The sequence below is a fragment of the Nuphar pumila genome, chromosome 5 (assembly GCF_984573655.1).
Source record: "Nuphar pumila chromosome 5, dmNupPumi1.hap1.1, whole genome shotgun sequence".
NCBI classification, from domain to species: Eukaryota; Viridiplantae; Streptophyta; class Magnoliopsida; order Nymphaeales; family Nymphaeaceae; genus Nuphar; species Nuphar pumila.
Window position 1 is genome coordinate 124,624,354 of NC_143253.1, and position 19,929 is coordinate 124,644,282.

Genomic DNA, 19,929 nt, shown 5'->3' on the forward strand with positions numbered 1-19,929 from the left:
CAATTAAAGCCTTCGGTAAGAATTTGTTTATATTGAAAAATGATTTGGAAAATATATTTTTGACTCTTATATTAACGTTTTCTTTTAAATTGTATGCATAAGTTAGGCTTTAGGAAGAAAATGGCAGTTATGGATTAAAGGTCTGCTCTATGCATCATCTATTGCAGGGTGCAAGGGTGACTTTTTCAAGCTAACGAGGGGTTTACAGCAGCAAGGTGACCATCTCTCTCTTCTCTTTTTTATTATGGAAATGGAGACTATCGGTTATGATTTTCTCTGGAGAAGCCCAAGAAAAATTCTATGGTTGCAAGATCTCTAAGAGTGACTCTCTCACTCATCTTTTTTATGATGACCTTTTAGTATTTGTGGAGGCCACAAAACAAAATATGTGAGCTCTTTGGACTATTCTTCGATGCTTTGCAAAAAAATTCTGAAGGTAAGAACCAGGTAGTGGTATTCAATGACTCTATTAATGAAATGCAATAGATGGCCTCACATATTTTTTATTGTGAAGCCGGTTCTCTATTGTTAAAATTCTTGGGTCATCCTTTATATCTGGGTTTCAAGGGCCCTTCATTGGTGCGAGTTGGAGAATCGTGTTAGTTGTTGTAGAGGGCGGGCCACATCAATCTGGTAAGGTTCAAACTGTCCCCTGTGGTGTTGCACTTTCTACAAATTTTTAGAATACCAAAGAAGGTCGAAAAGTGCCTCATAAATTTTTTTCAGCAATTCATTTGGTTTGGCAAACTTGACGGCTCATTTACCCCTTTGGTTTCTTGGTCTACAATAGCTCAACCCCTTAACCGAGGGGTTTGGGTATTCATAATCTTTACAACTTTAACAAAGTACTGGCTAAATGGTTATGGACTATTTGTGAAAATAATAGCACAATTGTGGATATTTTTATTGCAAAGTATGATGTCAATGGATGACCTTCAAATTGAGTGGAAAACCATAAACGGAGAAAGGGTTCGGGTGTTTGGAAGGGGTGGATCACGATTTTAGCTGATTTTTGTCATGAAGTTCGAGTTGATGTTGGAAATGGCAACACCACCTTATTTTGGCAGGATGATTGGTGGGGTCTTACTAGTCTTAGAGAGCATTTCTTAACCTTTATGATGCAGCAAGGGACAAATCCATGTGGGTGAAGGAGGTCTGGTCACAAGAACAAGATACTTGGGATGTTGTGTTGAGAAGGCACCCATCGAACTTGGTTTTCCAACAATGGTCCACTCTTATGGAGCAGCTTTCACACTTCTAGCTTATGCTAAAGAACCATACACCAAGGTGGAAGCTCACTAATGATGGTGCTCATGTTGCCTCCTCTCTTTACTCGGCTTTGGGTAACCCGGCTGCGCAGTGGCTCCCCAAAAAGCATTATGAGGAGGGGGACTCCCTCTTCGAGGCTCACTCATGGGATGGCAGATTTTGCATGAGAAAGTCGACACAACTCAGAATCAAGAGGAGAGGGTTCTATCTTGCAAGTCATTGTGCTCTTTGCCTACAAGCGGAGGAATCACTATCGCACTTATTTTGGGAATGTGACTTCATACATTATATGTTGAACCAAACACGGGGGACATTAATATTTGATTGGGGGAATATCAGATTTTCAAGAGATATTTTGATTGCAGCACACATGAATAAAAAAGGAAAGCACTGAAAATTCATTTGGCGTGTTTGGTTGCTTATGGCGAAGAAGATTATATGAAACGAACATAATCAGCGCATATTTAGGGGCACACTATTGTACTCCTTGATCAACTAAGACGGGAGATTACCCATAGAGCACGTCGGAAATGGCCTGGGACAGCACGTACTCGATAGGGAGTAATAGAGTGGTATCTTAATGGGTGGTGTTGGTCGTTTCAAAATTTTCTCTTCTCAAATGTACTGTTGTCATCCCTGAGGGGGTTTATTTGTGCCTCTATATTTCTCTCTTATGGTAGGTGTGATATCTCATCACCCCTATCTTTTATGTCTTATGTGTAATATATTGATGCATATATAAATGAATTTTTACTTCTCTCAAAAAAAAAGTGATCGTACGGTTTGTTGGATAAGTTTTATGACTTGTGCCTCACACTTCAAATGCTATTTTTCTTATGAAGGATGTGTTCTTTCAAGTAACCAAAATTGCACAGTGGTTTAGTAACAAATGGAAAATGAGTAGCTGTATTGTTTGAATTTTGAAGAAAACTCCGTATTGTGATTGAATCACTTGCAACCATGGGAAGAAGGGTGTCTTGGTGGGTGGATGCGGCCAGGTGATGCCATCCTTTGGCCGGCAACTGCCTTTTCTTCTGCACATTCTCGATCAGCAGGAGGCAGTCACACACGGGTCTAAAGGTGTTGCTTGATCACCAAGGCACACCAATGCCCAGATGCTTGTAGTTTAAAGTAGAATCAGGAGCCTCTATTTTTGTTTTTTACCATGTATAACAATGTGATTAAGTGAAGTTTTTAATTTATTATGAGTTTAATTGTCAAACGGACCGGTACATGAGCATCTTCACTCTCAAGTTCTAAACAGAGAGATTGAGAAACCCACGCCACTCGTAGAGGCTTAGGCCTCTTTGGCAGGTAGAGAAGCCCAAGCTGACCTGGACATCAGGCCCTTAACAGTATATACCATTGACGCCACTGGTAACGCTTGCAAAATCATGCTTATCAAAATTGCCCGTGGATGCTTTGGTTAAAGTTAAACAACCTTTTGGACATTGACGTTTGAGAAGCAAACAAGTTGAAGCCTATCGTACTAGTGGTGGATCATCCCGCTGGCTAAGGTCATCTAGAGAGACTACTTCTGATAAGCACCTTAATATCTAGATATCAGATCGGACAAATGGTCAAATGGGCCTTTCAAATCGTAATTAAACGCAGATAGAAAAGAGGGAAGGGAGCAAATAGGATATGAATCTGGTAATGGACCTCTAAAACCCAAAACTAAGACAGATCCAATTAGACTGAATTTGTCTATGTCTAAAGGAGCCAAACCATTTATCCCTGACACAGAAAGGATAGACGAGGCAGAACAGATTTTAGGACATGACCCTGCATGTTGGACCGACTCTGAATCAGGCGAGAGAGAGAGAGAGAGAGAGTCGAGTATGTTAAGATGTAAAATAGCCAACACAAGTACGGTCTATGTCACGGATTCTTAAACTTGCCCCCATATGTTTTTTTGTATACCAGTTTTAATAGAAAATTGCACAAAATTGGTGTGTCGTGTCCTTTTACCTGTGTCCTTGTGACAGTATGGTAGAGCAGAATCAAGTAGCAATGAAGGATTTATGACAGTATGACTTTTGGCATTCTTAAACAGGAAAATCGAGCACTTTAAAGCATTAAATAGCACCTAGAAAAATTAAATAGGAAACTATTGACTCAAGGAAAGAAGACGCATTCTCCCTATGGAAAGAGAAGGATTAGCATGCCATTGTTCCATCAGTAACAATGGCTGCGACATTTCCATCTTCAAAAATTAAGTAAATACAGTTTTTGTTTACCTATAAGCATACAAATTCGTACTCCATACAAGTATAGTTCACAGAACCAGCACATAATTAGATGAATATGAACCCAATGATCGATGGACCGATTGACCTATTCTTCCCATATCTCCTGGCACAAACCTGCAGGAACTTGCTAATTCTTCAGGCCTTTTCTCAATTCTAAGATCAAACTCAAATGATCGCTTCCAATTTGTAACCTGAACCACCTGTTGATGATAATTCGCTTTGTTAAAGGCAGTAAATGACCTTCAATTCAAAGAAACAAATATATACACAGGATTTTTTTTAGACTGTGGTAATCATCACTGCACTTCTCAAATAAATAAAATGTTTAAACTGTGTTCATAAACGCATACAGATAGATGCATATGTACATATACCAATTTGGCATCAATCCAGAATTTACACAACCATAAAAGAACGAACTGCTGAACATGTAGCGGGAACCACTTTTCATGCAGAACAATTTGTCTAAGAAGCTAAATATTTCTTAACAAGAACTAAAACCAATGACAAAATTACGGCATTAAGCTCTTGAGTTCCAGTCACATCATGGACTCATCCATTGAATGTAAACAAAATAGGTGCAATTGTTTCCAGTTTTAAATGTCCATTTTGACAATATCCATTACATGCTAAAGAAATCTCCCGAGTACAACAATGATGGCCAATGCAAGGCAGCAGCTCAATGTGCACAACCAAGTATGATGGGTGTAGGTGATCATGAATGTGTTGGAGTGGCAATTCCATAATATTATTATCATTTGAGTGGCATATGATCTTACTCTCTTAGTTTTGTTTGTGTTGTTCTAGACCTCATTAGAGCATCACTTTTCCTAAATCCTAAATATTATAAAAGCAAAAGCAAGGGTAATAGGTGAAAAAAATTGGATGCTTTATAACCTTTTTTTTAATTGACATTCTTGTAGTGAGTTGCAAATGTAATTGAAATTTTGTATGAGCATTTGCATAAAGTTTTAATAAAAAGGAAGTATTATTTACAATGCACATTTCAATTTTTTTCTAAAATTAATGAGTTATTATTTTGAAATGCATCCTCTCCTTTTTAATGGCCACAAAATGAGGAAACTTCATGTCGCTTTTTCTTTCCAAAACATCCCCTATGGTACCCGGACGCTCCATTTTGTCATCCATACCTGTGTCAACAAGCATTGACACCAGGACACACCAATTTACCCTCCATACATACAAGTTTGTATTCAATATATAATTTATAATTATATTTTCAGTTTATAACTTCATATTTTCAGTATATAATATATATTTTAAATATAGCACATATATTTAGATTATCTTCAGTTTATTTTGAATTTATTTTGTATTTATGTGATATATATATATATATATATATCCGTGTCCCCATATCCACATTTTTTGGAATTGTCGTATCGTACCCTCCATACCTGCACCCACACCCAAGTGACAGCATCGGAGGATTCTCTCTCCCTCTCCCTCTCCAAAATGTTTCTCTCCTTTGGTAGCCACAAAATAAGGGAACTTAAGTTATGCATGAGGCTGGCCCATGCATGACCAGCCTCTACTTCGCCATGACCTTCCCCTTATCTCATTGCCCATAAAAAAAACTGTTAACGCATGGGGTTGCCCATCCCCAGGCATAATTGTCAAGGCCTTTGAATATTTAACATCATACAAAGAGGGAAGCCACTTCCAACCGTAAGTAGAGATGCATGTTCATGAGATGAGAAATACATGTCAAGTGATGATTGTTTCTGGACCAATGATGCACTATTTTACCTTCAGTCATCAATCTTTTTAGGCATATTCTTCTCTTGTTATATTGGAAATTTTTATGCTCAATGCCTCACTCTGTTAATCCACTTATATGTTCGGATTGTGGTTCGATGTTGGTGGAACGTGAACCTTCTTCAATCTGATTGCAGGGGGTCACTTGTGGATTGTTCATTATTGTCTTTACATTAGTAGGAGGTACACAAAAAGTATTCTATAATGATTGAAAATTGTCAATATATTTATGGTTCTCATTATTTTTTACTTTTCATCTTCATAAATGTATTTCATGCAACTTTGTTTACCATTTGAGTTATCTGATGAGGCCCGGCCATATGGGTGGGCCAATTGTCTAGTATTTTAATAAAAGCTAAACCATCATGCCACTTCTCATCACTAAGAGAATGATCAGGAGTTAAGGGTGTTGGAGTCACCCACGTATAAGGACTCTCCTAGAGGTGTCCTTATCGGATAAACCTTACCATTTGGAGGGAACAGTTATCTTAACGATTTCCTAATAAAGGTTAATGCTATAAAAGGGGTATTGATCAGACCCCTATGCAGAAAACAGAAGCTAATCAACGCAGTTGATTGTTCTGGGACTCGGATCATGCTAACCGTCGCTGGAGGGCATGCGCTCATCAAGGGCTGTGACCGACTGAGAAGATGAACGTCTTAGAGACGATAGATCGGGTTCACTCATCGGCCATTATCAGACGAACATGGCCGCTTCAGGTATGTTACATCTCATCTTTTGCACAGGCACCAACATTGGGTTATGGGTCCATGCACCGCGCATTCCGCTGTGGGGGGGCTGCTGGCTTTTTTTTGTATATGTCGCTATTGGGCGACTGTAACAGGCTGAGCCTGGTGCCGTGGGGCGACGTGGCTCGACTGTATTCAACAAACAATCGCCTGGACTATGCGACTGTCGCCATGGGGTGACAGCATTTTTTTCGGCAGACCCGATCCAATATCTACTGTTTCTTTATCGTCGAAATAGCTTTTGAAAGCCAGTGGCCGCCGACGATTTCGCCGATGGCACTGGATGCTGGTAGCCGACGTAGGTCGTCGATTGCAGGTGACTGTCGCCGTGGGGCGACAGTATTTTTCTGATACCCCATCGTCGTGGGACGACGTGGCTCATCGGTTAACCGTCCAACCATCACCAGCATAAAAAAACAAGGAATTGGAAAGATTACATGCACCGTCGGGTTGCAGAGAGGTCTGCCGGCACCGGGGGAGATTGCTTTCGTCGTCCGGCAACATACGGCATCAGAGGGCCTTTTAAAAAAAAAACTCTCTTTTATGTTTTACCGCTGTCGTTGGGCGTTGAGGGATTATGATCGCCAGCGTCGCTGGCAACAAAAAATCCATCACCAAAGTGTCGCTATCGTCGGACCTCCATGCTGTTTGGTTGACCGGCATCTGGATAGACTGGCCGCAAATGGAACCCCTTCGTTGAAATGGAGTTTCTGTCAGGGTCATCGTCGTACGTTGATGTTGTCGACGTCGGGGTGCGTCGTCGCCGGGGGGCGTTTTGCCGAACTCCACGTAGCATGATCATCGAAAAGGGGTTTAAAAAACCCGTTTTCTCTGCAAATTGAGGTCGATGGAGGTTCCGACGTGGGTCGCCGACAGGCGACGTGGGTCGCCGACAGGCGACGTGGGTCGTCGACAGGCGAAGTGGGTCGTCGACAGGCGACGTGGGTCTCCGGCAGGCGAAGTGGGTCGGCGGCAGGCAACGTTTCATCGTGTTTGAAATTTAAGTAGAGTAAAATAAAACAAGTGTGTTGAGATACATTGCGCATGTGTATCCAAAAGTGTCATATGTTAATGGTTTAGCTTCACATGAGCTTTAGTTTTACCAGCTATGGTCGGTAGGCGTAGTGATTATACATGTCGGAGCTCCTACTAAAGTAGGACTTAGATGACCGCATACACTCGCCCGAAAATAAGCATATCAAAGGCATTTTATTTATTTATTTTTGCAACAGGTTTGTCTCGTATATGCTTCATTTTGATACATGTTTTTTATCATGCAGTTTCTGGTTCTGTGATTTTAGATGACTCGAGTACTATCCATTTTCTTGATGGATCTAATTTTAGTGACTAGAAAGAAATTATCTTTTTCACATTAAGGTATATGGATTTGGATTTGGCCTTAAGAAATGATGAACATGCTGCCCTGATAGAACAAAGCACTGTTGAACATAAAAGTGCTTTTGAGAAGTGGGAGCGCTCGAATAAACTTAGCATATTGCTTTTGCAATCTAAGGTGGCTAAGAATATTCGGAGTGTTATCCCGCAATGCAAGACAGTGAAGGAATTTCTGAGTGTCAGTGAAGCACAATTTGTCAGTTCGAATAAGGCCATGGCAAGTAATCTAATGTCAAAACTCATATCTATGAAGCATTCTGAAGGGGGTAATATCCGTCAGCACATTTTGGAAATGAGGAACGTAGCGTCCCAGCTGAATGACATGAAGCTGACCATTTCTGACTCATTCCTAGTGCATTTAATTTTGGCATCCCTACCTATGAAATATGGTCCTTTTAAGATCTCTTAAAACACACATAATGATGAATGAACGTTCAATAAACTTATGCCCAAGTGTGTTAAGAAAGAAGAGAGATTGAAATGAGAGAAGGTGCAAAGTGCACATATGGCTTCTCATAGATCCAAGGTAGGACCAAAGAAAAATGCATTTAAGAAAAATACTAGGAAGAAGTCAACAGGAGAAAAGTAATCTCAAAGGAAGCAACCATATTTTGCTCCCATGAAGTGCTTATTTTGCAAGAAGAAGGGACACAGGAAGGCGGATTGCATAAAGTACAAGAAATGATTACAAAAGAAAGGTAATTTGTCATTTGGTTCTCATGAATGTAATTTATTATATATTCCTGAAAATAGCTGGTGGATTGATTTCGGTGCTATTGTTCATATTACCAACTGTTTGCAATCGTTCTTGAACAGAAGGAAACCAACAATGCATAAGAAAAGTATCTATTCGTGAAACAAGATGCGTTCACATGTAAAGGGTGTTGGGACCTGCAGGATCATTTTAGATACCGACGTAGATTTGGATCTTCATGATATTTTTTATGTTTCATTATATAGTAAAACTTTAATTTCAATTTCAAGGATAAATTTGGATATTGTTTTAAATTTGAAAACTCCAAGTTATTCATATATAAAAATTCAATTGAAATTAGTTTTGCTTTTGTTTATGATGGTTTGTACAAATTAAACGTGAAGATCCGAACTCAGAAGTCTTTGACTTTTGAATACGCGTTGGTTGGGAACAAATGTAGCATGATTAATGATAAGTCCTACATGCTTTGGCATCAAAGGTTGGGTCATATCTCTGAAAAAAGAATAAAGAAACCCGTAAACGAAGGGATTTTGAAATCCCTAGATTTTACAGACAATGACCCGTGTAATTTTACTGACAATGATATGTATGTTGATTTCATAAAAGTTAAGCAAACAAACACATATAAAGGTGTCAAACGTAGTAGTGAGATATTGAAAATAGTTCATACGGATGTATGTGGACCTTTTACACCTTGTTACACAAGTGAAAGATATTTTGTAACATTTATTGATGACTATTCTCGGTATATGTATCTCTACTTGATTTATGAAAAATCTAATGTTTTTCAAATGTTTAAAGAATTTAAGAAAGAAGTAGAGAAACAAACTGATAAAGGTATTAAAATAGTCAGGTCGGATAGAGGTGGCGAATAATATGGTAGGTTTACTGAAATGAGCAAAAGGAATGACCATTAGTGCAATTTCTTAAAGAAAAAGACATTGTGCTTCAGTATACCATGTCTGGTAGTGCCTACTAAAATGGTGTAGATGAGAGAAGAAATCGTACGCTTAAAGAAATGGTCAGAGCCATGTTGAATTATTCAACACTTCCCATCAAATTATAGGGTGAAGCCTTAAGAACTGTTGTGCATATTTTGAATAAGGTTCCTACGAAATATGTGCCTAAAATTTCCTAAGAATTGTGGACAAGTAGGAAACCATCACTGTCATATATGCACATATGGGGATGTCCTGCAGAGGTTAAGTTGTATAACGACCACATTAAAACCTTTGATCCAAGGACAATCGATGGATATTTCATTGGTTATCCAGAGATATCAAAAGGATACAGGTTTTATTGTCCATCTCATTCACCACAGATTGTTGAAACGGATAAGGCAAAATTCCTTGAAGATGGTTTAGTCAGATTACGTGCACTTCAAAATCTTGATTTTGAGAAAATATAGGATCTAGTCTCACTACCAGTTGAGGAAAATACCGAGAGATATCATATTATCATCCCTGATGTCGATGTGGCTGATCACCCGGTTGTTGATGCACAAATCCAAAAATGAACCTATTGTGGATAATGCAGAAGAACACGAACATGATGAACAGGTTCAATCTGAACCTGTAGAACGACCTGTTTGGAGATCTACAAGAGTTAGAAAATCTACCATACATCCTGATTATGTGATGTACCTTCAAGACCCTGATGATTTCATAGATATAGATATAATGGCTCGTTGACCTTTATGGAAGCTGTTGAAAGCAAACAATCTTCGCACTAGATAAAAGCCATGAAAGAAGAGTTAGACTCTATGGCTAAGAATCAAGTGTGAGGTCTTATCGAGTTACTTAAAGGGGTAAAACCCATAGGGTGTAAATTGGTCTTTAAGACCAAAAGAGACTCCAAAGGTGACATAGAGAGACATAAGGCAAGATTGATTGCTAAAGGATTCACCCAGATGGAGGGCATTGACTATAATGAGACATTATCTTTTGTCTCAATTAAGGAGTCAATGAGGATAATTTTGGCCCTCGTAGCTCATTATAACTTAGAGCTACATCAGATGGATGTGAAAACAATGTTCCTCAACGGGGATCTGAATGAAGAGGTATACATGGAACAACCTCTTGGTTTCTCTGAAGATGATCGTTTAGTTTGCAATCTTAACAAATCAATATATGGACTTAAACAGGTCTCTCGACAGTGGTATATTAAATTTTTCCATGTCATCGTAACTTTCGGGTTTACAGAAAACATCATTGATTAATGTATATACCTTAAAGAAATTGAGAGTGAGTTCATCATATTGATGTTGTATGTAGATAATATACTAGCAACCAACGATATAAAGTTACTTGCAGAGACAAAACAGTTTCTTACATCACAATTTTGACATGAAAGATATGAGTGAAGTTGCTTATGTACTTGGCATAGAGATTTGTCGAGACAGAGCAAAAGGTTTTTTTAGGTCTCTCCCAAAGATCCTACATAAATAAGATATTAAAGCAATATGGGATGGAGAATTGTTATTCTTGTGCATCACTCATATCAAAAGGTGATAAACTGAGCCTAAAGGATTGTCCACAAAACAATATTGAAAAAGCACAAATGAGTGCTTATCCATATGCATCAGTTGTTGGCAACTTGCAATACGCACAGACTTGTTCACCTCCAGATATTTCTTTCGCAGTAGGGATGCTTAGTAGATTTTAGTCTAACCCAGGCATATCCCATTGGAAAGCTGCTAAGAAAGTCATGTTGTATTTGCAAGGGAGAAAAGATTATATGTTGACGTATTATAAGGTTGATCACCTTGAGGTCATTGGCTACTGAGATGCGGACTTAGGAGGGTACCTTGATAGTAGAAAGTCTACTACTGGGTATGTCTTCCTACTTGTTGGGGGCGCGATCTCTTGAAAGAGTGAGAAGCAGACGACCATTGCTGCTCACATCATGAAGGCAGAGTTTATATCATTGTATGAGACTACTTCGCAGGCCATATGGATGAAGAACTTCATATCACAGTTAAAGGTAGTTGATTTCATCGAGAAGCCACTGAAGGTCTACTGTGATAATGAAGTTGTGGTGTCCTTTTCGAATAACAATAAAAGTACTACATCATGTAAGCATATAGAATTAAAGTACTTTGTTGTTAAAGGACAAAGAATCATCTAGTGCATATTGTTAATATTGGTACCAAAGAGATGATTGTTGATCTTCTTACTAAAGGGCTAGCACCGGGATTGTATTCTGAACATGTATTGAGGATGGGTTTGTTAAACTCTTTTTGACATATGCATAAGAATAAAATGATCACATAAAGTTTTGATTCTCATTATGATCGTTTTTGTTAATCTCATAAAGATTAGATATTCAACTAAGGATTTGTAGAATAGATTTTAAAGGCCAATCTATTCATCAAATCATTCCCATAAGGTATTCGGTTAATGGTTTATCATGGGACAAGTGGGAGAATATTGGAGTCACTCACGTATAAGGACTCTCCTAGAGGTGTCCCTATCGGATAAACCTTACCATTTGGAGGGAATAGTTATCTTAATTGTTTCCTAATAAAGGTTAATGCTATAAAAGGGGTATTGATGAGAGACCCCTCTGTAGAAAATAGAAGCTAATCAACGCAATTGATTGTTCTGAGACTCGGATCCTGCTCACCGTCACTAGAGGGTCTGCGCTCATCAAGGGTTGCGACCGGCCGAGGGGACGAACGTCTCAGAGACGATAGATCGGGTTCACTCATAGGCCATTATCAGACGAACAAGACCGCTTCAGGTATGTTCCGTCTCATCTTTTGCGTTGGCGCCAACAAAGGGTTGTTTGCTTCCTTGAATTTTCTTCATCAATCCACTCTCGTGCTTAGTCTAAGAATCAGTAGAGGTTTTACACCCTCATGCCGGGTTTGAGAAGTATAGTAAAGTCATTACTGATTTTTGGCTTGCTGAATACTTTTAATCATACACTCATCATAAAAAGGAGGTTTCATCTTACTATTCTTATTGTTTAGGTAGAGGACATAATTGCAACAGGTGATCACGATGAAGAAATTGTAGAACTAAAGACCTATCCAAGGAAAGTCTTTTGTATCAAGGACTAGGGACTGTTCATGTACTTCCTCAAAATTGAAGTTTTTAGGGAGGCAAAAGGTCTTTTTGTTATCCCAAAGAAAGTATGTGTCAGACATATTGAAGGGGACAGATGGAAAATGTAAGCCCATTAATACTCTTACTAATCAAAACCATAAGCTTCAACTGAAAGACGATCAGCCATTTGAGAATACCAAAGGCTAGTAAGAAACTAATCCGACTCAGTATAACTAGGCCAGACACCTCAAATGTTATGAAAGTTTTAAGTAGGTATATACTATATTCAATCCCAACTGATAATCATATGCATAAGGTATGTAAACAAGAATCCGGGTAAAGGTCTCCTCATGCCAATCATAATCATTTTGATACAAATGTGAATCGAACAAATCTTTTGATGATAGAAGTCTACCTCTGGATTTTCTATATTTATATGATGTAACCTAACTCTTGAAAAAGCAAAAAGCAGGAAGTGTGTCCTGATCAAGTGTCGCGTCCAAGTACAGTGATATGGCACTTGTAGACTATGAGAACTTTAGCTCATGTCTTCTTCAGGAAATTGGGATTTAAGGGGGCGTTTGATTCCAGGAGATGCCCGCAGCACCCATGCAAATCCAGGACAGCATGCCCCACACGTCACAAAGGGATACGTTTTCATGTCCCGCATTGTTCCGCCCTCCTCACTAGAACAGGAAGGACAGGCACTGTGAAAAATCTGTTGGGAAAAAAGTGTGCTCCATCCGTGCATCCCAGGTTGTCCACCAACAGGATAAGATAAGACACCATCCTTGTCCTCTTTTGTTAACGAATCAAACGCCCCCCCTAAGATAACTCTTTCAATCAATGTCGTATCATACGATACGATATGCGATGACACATATCGTATCTATGGGGTCTTTCGATACAATACACCTCTGTATCTTACAATACGCCCTTGCATCTTACAATATACTCCGATACAAGGTGTACTTTAAGATATGCTATAAATGCAGTTTAAGTGCACTCATTTCAAAAAAAATAAAAAACAAATAAGACCCCTTGGGCCAAGTTCATATTCTTACCTAAAGAGCTTAAGGGTGATTTAGGAAGATTTTTTACAAAAAGAAAGAATGATGATGATGATACTCATGATTGACATTATCTATTTCATTTTTGTTTAAATTTGGCTATGTAAAATTTTTAAGTATTGAAAAAAACAATTTATGATTTTTTATGTAAACACACATTATTATGAATGTTGCAACTTGGATTCATTATTTGATATGCATATTATTTCATAGTTTGCATTTTTTGTGAGATATGCATGTCATTTATAGCATATTATCTAGATTATTGAATCTTCGATGTCTTATACATGTCATTCATTGCACATAAATGCTTTGATATGTGATATTATAGTTTTATCTTATGCTATTCATCATTTTTTTGCTATGAATGTTTTTAGATTTTTCCTTTTTTTTTGGATTTTTAAAATTTTATTTAAAACATACAATTTGTTATGATATGCATCTTATTTTGGGCTCATCCGATATGGGTTACGCTACGCTTTTTACAACTTTGGTCTTTTGCAGCTCATAGAGACTTCATATGTGATTTTATGGTTGTATTTTGTGCAATTCATCATTGTTTCAATGTGTTATGATCTTTTAAAAATTTTGCTATTTTTCTGATTTTTTTATTTTTTTTAACTTTTGAAAAAATATAAAAAATTATGATTTTTTAGGATATGCTACGGGCCTTCCCCGACTGATATGGGTAACAATATGCTACTTACAACCTTGATTTCAATAGCCCTCTTATATGATAATAAATCAGTCGTCTAAATTGTCATTTGTCAACTAACACAAACATTTCCAAAAGGTCAATGCACCCATGTCCACCCGCATCCATGCGTGTGAGACACTTGACATGGTTTTCGTAGTGTCAGGTGCAGTCAACCGCACAGGGGTCCATTCATGTCCAAGTAACATTAGTCTAGAGTAAGGCATGACCCAGTGATTAGGCCAAGTACCTAAGAAGATATTTGGGGCCCCAGAATGCATGTCCTCCAAGCTGCTCTAACCACCACCAACACATCACAACGTTGTTAAGGACAATTTTTCACGAGATGCTAAAAATAACAACAAATTTTCTCCAAAAATTCGCTAAACAGAAAAGAGATTTTAGAAAATCACTGATATCACTTATAGAAGTTATACATCTTCATAGACAACTTATTGAGAGATATAGAGAGAGGAACAAAGATTTGCATATGGTTTTTATTGATTTGGAGAAGGCATACGATAGAGTACCTAGAGACGTTCACTGGTGGACAATGATGAAGAAAGGTGTTTCTCTCAAGTACATTAGTATAATTAAAGATATGTATGAAGGAGTAGTAACCAATGTCCGCACTTGTGGAGGGGTGACAACCAATTTTCCTATAACGGTTGGGTTACATCAAGGATCTGCTTTAAGCCCTTTCCTATTTGTTATAGTGATGGATGAGCTTACGAGATCAATTCAAGAAAATGTGTCATGGTGTATGTTGTTTGCTGATGATATTGTTTTGATTGACGAGTCTAGAGTTGGGGTTAATGCTAAGTTAGAATTATGGAGACAGACATTGGAAGCAAGAGGTTTTAAGTTGAGTAAGAGTAAGACAAAATATATGGAATGTCGGTTTAGTAAGCAATGAAGTAGTGATGGGAGTGTAGTGAAGCTTGGTGAGCAAGAAATACTGGTGGATGATTATTTCAAATATTTGGGATCTATCATTCAAAAGTATAGAGAAATTGATGGAGATGTAAATCATAGGATAAAGGTTGGGTGGATGAAATGGAAAAGTGCAACTGGAGTGTTGTGCGATCGTAGAATGCCATTGCGGTTGAAGGGAAAGTTTTATAGGACGACTATTAGGCATGCTTTACTATATGGTACGGAATGTTGGGCTGCCAAGAGACATCATATTCAAAAAATGAGTGTAGCTGAGATGCGTATGCTTAGATGGATGTGTGGAAATACAATAAAAGATAAGATTCGGAACGAGGAGATACGTAAAAAGGTAGGTGTTGCACCCATTGAAAATAAGATAAGAGAGAATCGTTTACGGTGGTTTGGACATATTCGGCGAAGGCCTAATGATGCTCCAGTTAGAAGGATGGAGAAATGGGAAAATATATTAGTTAAAAGAGGCCGGGGTAGGCCTAGGAAGACTTGGATGAAGATGATAGGAAAGGATATGAATGCTTTGAACCTCACCAAGGAAATGGCATTGGATAGAAATGATTGGAGGAGAAGGATTCATGTGGAAGACCCAGAATGATTTTCTTTTTTGGTTCATATCGCCGACCCCAATTGTTTTGGGATGAAGGCGTAGTTGTTGTTGTTGTTGTTGTTGTTATTGTTGTACTGATATCACTAAACATAATAGTGATTTTCTCCTAAAAAATCATAAATATACCAGCACTTTTGAAAATTGCTGGTATGACCAGTGACTCATAAAAGCAGTAAATGATGTTTGTGGCATGTGGGTGGCGTGTAGGTGGCATAGGGAACACGTGTTGCATTTTGGGGGCCAAGTACCTAGACAATTACTCAGGCCTGATTTCTAGATCTGCTCTCATCTAGAATATTACAAGGGACATCCTAAACACAATTTATGCCACGAGACATGGATAGTTATCAGCCACCAAGGAAGCCATATTGTCCTTCGGATTGCCAATTAACTATACACTTCATTATTTTTGTTAGGTTCCTTACTAATCCAATTCAAGCATCACCACCTGCATTGCTGGTAAGTGACTAACCACATGCAGAACTGTAGTTCCAGATTTACCAAACCATTCAGATTTTTTTTACAACGGCTAAATCCATAGTGCACAAAAAAACCCTGAACTTAAAATTCAGAGTAATGCAACATGACATGCAAATTTTTTTTAAATATTTCGACTCCACCTTCATCCATGAATTCTCATTCCATAGTGGTTCCCTTTCATGACTGCAACCACTCAATTTCCTTAGAGAGAAAAGGTGAATGAAACAATGGATGAAGCCTATGTCACTAAGACAACTTTTTGAATGTCCAAAAGAAAACCATGTGTTAAGGAATGTAATATGCATCTTACTAATGTGTGTGCTATCCCATCTAAGTCGTACATATGTTTATTGTAGAGGGGTATTTCTGTAACATAGCCTTAGGCCTTATAGTCAATTATTTTTGTCTTCTTGTGGAACCCTAAGTGGACATCCTCCTTTATGTTGTAGAATGAAGAATATTGCTCTTCTTCTATTCTTCTTTCTTCCTCTCTAATGGTGGATGCTCTAATCTTGTAGATTTGTATACCATGTAAGGTACATGGTTATGAGAAGTAGGGATCCAATGAATTGTTATTACCAAAGTTATCGGAAGCTTCTTAGATAGGTGGGAAGCTCGCTTCAGAAGCACAATACTCCTCGCTTCTGAAACTTGATGAGAACCTCGATTCCCCTACCCTTCTCATATGCTTTCTACATGCTTCATTTATTCCTCTTATATATTCGCTCACTAAACTTTTCATGTTTATTTGTGTTTTCTCTCTCTTCTCATTCACTTTCATGTGCTTTCTCTAAATTGGTAGTCATTGTTTTTAGATTTTGTGCAAAATTTAATTTTTACACTAAAAATCATGAAATTTAATATTAGTCACTTTTATTTTAGTTTTTATTTGTGTTTCATTTTGATTGTCATTCAATAATTTATATTATTTCTTGATTCCCGCTTCTTAGTCTGGCAACCTTGGTTACTACCCATCTGGCCCCATTGTTTAACTTCATAGATTGGAGGCTTTGTCTGAACAGAAACTCCACTCAAATTATTCAAAAAAAAAAGGTGGTTACCCAAAACTACCTTAGAAATTTCAAAGTTTTTTAAACTTGATCTGACATCACTATATCTAGATGAAAAGTCTGGCTACATACTGACCCTTATCTTCAACTCATTTTTGCATACCTCCTTCCCTTTAAGTACAACCTCGAAGCTATGTCACAAGGATACTCCAATTCACTCGTGTGTCTTGTCCTCTTATACACTATTCTTAATGAAAAAGTTCAATAAAAACGGTGTATCAGGTGTCCTTTTGTCACATCCTTGTGACAGCCTCCAAGAGACCTTGAGATGAATACACAAGGTCCACAAATCGCAAGGATAAAAGGATGATGCTCATCTCACTCTCTCCTCCCCTCATTTACTCATCTTGGATTCTTCGCCATCTAATCAGACTCTCCCAGTAATTCTATAATTTCTATCTAGTGTCATCATAACTTGAATAGTTTACCATTATGTTTGTCTACTGCTGCTATATTTCTCATTATTGTGTCATACTCGTATTAACAAATAGTGCTCTCCTCATTAAGGCCTGCTTGTTTCATGGATGATGGGTCAAGGTAGCTTTCTCGTGGGAAAGCAGAATATTGAACAAACAACCCACAGGAAAATGCGACAGTGCAGTGGGCCCCACATTTCCCATGGGATCAGCCATTTCATACAAAATGGCTTCCCATCATGGGTTGAGGAAACTCTTTCCCATGAAAGGATGTATCCTCCCTTTGTACGTAACAAACAGGCCCTAAGAGAATCAACAATGTGCATTTGCTTCCTCAACTTTTTTGAAGTGACCTACATTACAGTTTGAGCATTTCCCACCTTAGAGATGGAAAGCATTAAGGTGTTTTAAATAAGTGTGACCCCAGCTACAGACGCTAACTGCACCCTGTTAGCACCTTTTTCCTGTGCCTAATCAAAATTTGTTTAAGTTTTGTGTAACCAAGCATTGTAGAAGTTTTTTACTTAATCAAACCCTGTATAAGTTTGACTTTTAGTTAACCAAATTGTGTCAGTTTTGCTTAACCAAATTGTACGTCAGTTTTCAACACTGCAGTATATAGGCATAGTGTATTTGCAGCAAAATGGATTCCGCTAACCATGCTAATATGCTCAGATTTGAATATTATATGTTTAGCAAGACATGAATCAAAACGGAATTACTATTTCAGAAATGAGTTAAAAAGATAGTCGATTCAATAATTAATCCAGAGTAATGACATGATAGCATCATATGGCCTTCCCAAATGGGGTAAAAAAATGAAAACAATGCATGCTTATAACCTGGCCTCATAGGTGGGGCTCCACAAGAATATATAGTGGCTTTCCATTTAGACTGCAGTGGCCCTAAGGAAAACGAACAAAAACCATGAGATTACAAATAACACAAATCAATCAACAGCTTACAAAATGAGGGGGGTCAATAAATTGGGTACTCAATATATTGCAAACTAGCACGATAAGATTCGGAACGAAGAGATACGTAAGAAGGTAGGTGTTGCACCCATTGAAAATAAGATGCGAGAGAATCGTTTACGGTGGTTTGGACATATTCGGCGAAGGCCTAATGATGCTCCAGTTAGAAGGTTGGAGAAATGGGAAAATATATTAGTTTAAAGAGGTCGGGGTAGGCCTAGGAAGACTTGGATGGAGATGATAGGAAAGGATATGAATGCTTTGAACCTCACCGAGGACATGGCGTTGGATAGAAATGATTGGAGGAAAAGGATTCATGTGGAAGACCCAAAATGAATTTCTTTTTTGGTTCATATCGCTGACCCCAATTGTTTTGGGATGAAGGCGTAGTTGTTGTTGTTGTTGTTGTAATATATTGCAAACTAGCACCATAAAGGAGCCAGGACCTTGAACAACCAAAACATTTGAAAATGTAGCAGTTATCTTGCGATAAAATGGTTAATATGAAGTGCTAGAGAAGGTACCAGAAGTCGGGCAATGGACTGGAGGTTAAACATTTAATATAATGAACTCAAGTACAAAGGAATGACTGTTGAAAAAGGACCAAACTATTAATTTCATGGGTGCTTGAAAACCATTTCATTGAACATAACCTACAACTGTTAATTGCTTTTGAACCATGTGAATGTCAAGCTGCTATCTCACTCATTAATCAACAAGGGTTCTCATACAGCACTCACTTTAAGTTGATTTATTCTCTTGAATTACATGCCTTAAGGTGAACCTCCGCTAATTCTCTTAGGAGTTAAAACAATAAAAAGGCATAACCAGTAATTAAGAGCATAGATAGCAGATGTGCAGAAGATCTACACCGATAAATTTCATGGTATAATTGAACCACCAATTTACCACATAATTAGCAGATAGATTACCAAATATATAGCTGTGCAAAATGCATGCCTCCATAATCTGAGGATACCCTTAGCAACCATACAAGACAAACCAACTTCATAGATCTGCTATACTTTTTATGGACAAACTCCATTTTACCATTGTGTGAAAAAATAACAAACTAACACCAAACCAATTAAAAAATGTCTTGATGCACTTCTTCTTTTTTAATTTCATGAGCATTAAGCAAAAGAAACTTATCATTTAACGCAAAGATAAAACTAACCAAGGGTGATGAAAATTGAGAAATCCTAAAAGACCAGAGAGTAAGAATGAACCCAACCAACACACTCCTAGGCTCCTAGTTAACTGTGATGATCATCAGAAGCCACTGAAGCCAATACTCTTAAATCTCATTGGATATAGGGATGTCAATGGCTTGAATGTAACCCGAATACGATTAGTCAGATTCAGTAGCCAAATCTGGATCAGATTAGAGATTGGATTCAGGTTCGGTATTTGATTTTTTCATAGAAACCCAACCCGAATACAATTAAAATTCAAATCCGA

At 38.0% G+C, this 19,929-nt stretch overlaps 1 protein-coding gene across 3 annotated transcripts in view; it reads right to left on the reverse strand.

The window, feature by feature from the left end:
* Positions 1–3,421: 3,421 nt before the first annotated feature.
* The window catches only part of LOC149838536 (adenine phosphoribosyltransferase 2-like), a 37,306-nt gene continuing 20,798 nt past the window's right edge, over positions 3,422–19,929 (reverse strand). For 2 of the 3 annotated variants that reach the window (XM_090007722.1, XM_090007721.1), the window contains exon 6: positions 3,422–3,721. In XM_090007722.1, the coding sequence (XP_089863848.1) occupies positions 3,548–3,721 (174 nt within the window). In that variant the 3' untranslated portion in view covers positions 3,422–3,547. Of the gene's footprint in view, positions 3,722–18,336; positions 18,400–19,929 lie in introns of all 3 variants that reach the window. The other variant, XM_090007723.1, reaches the window with a different exon arrangement.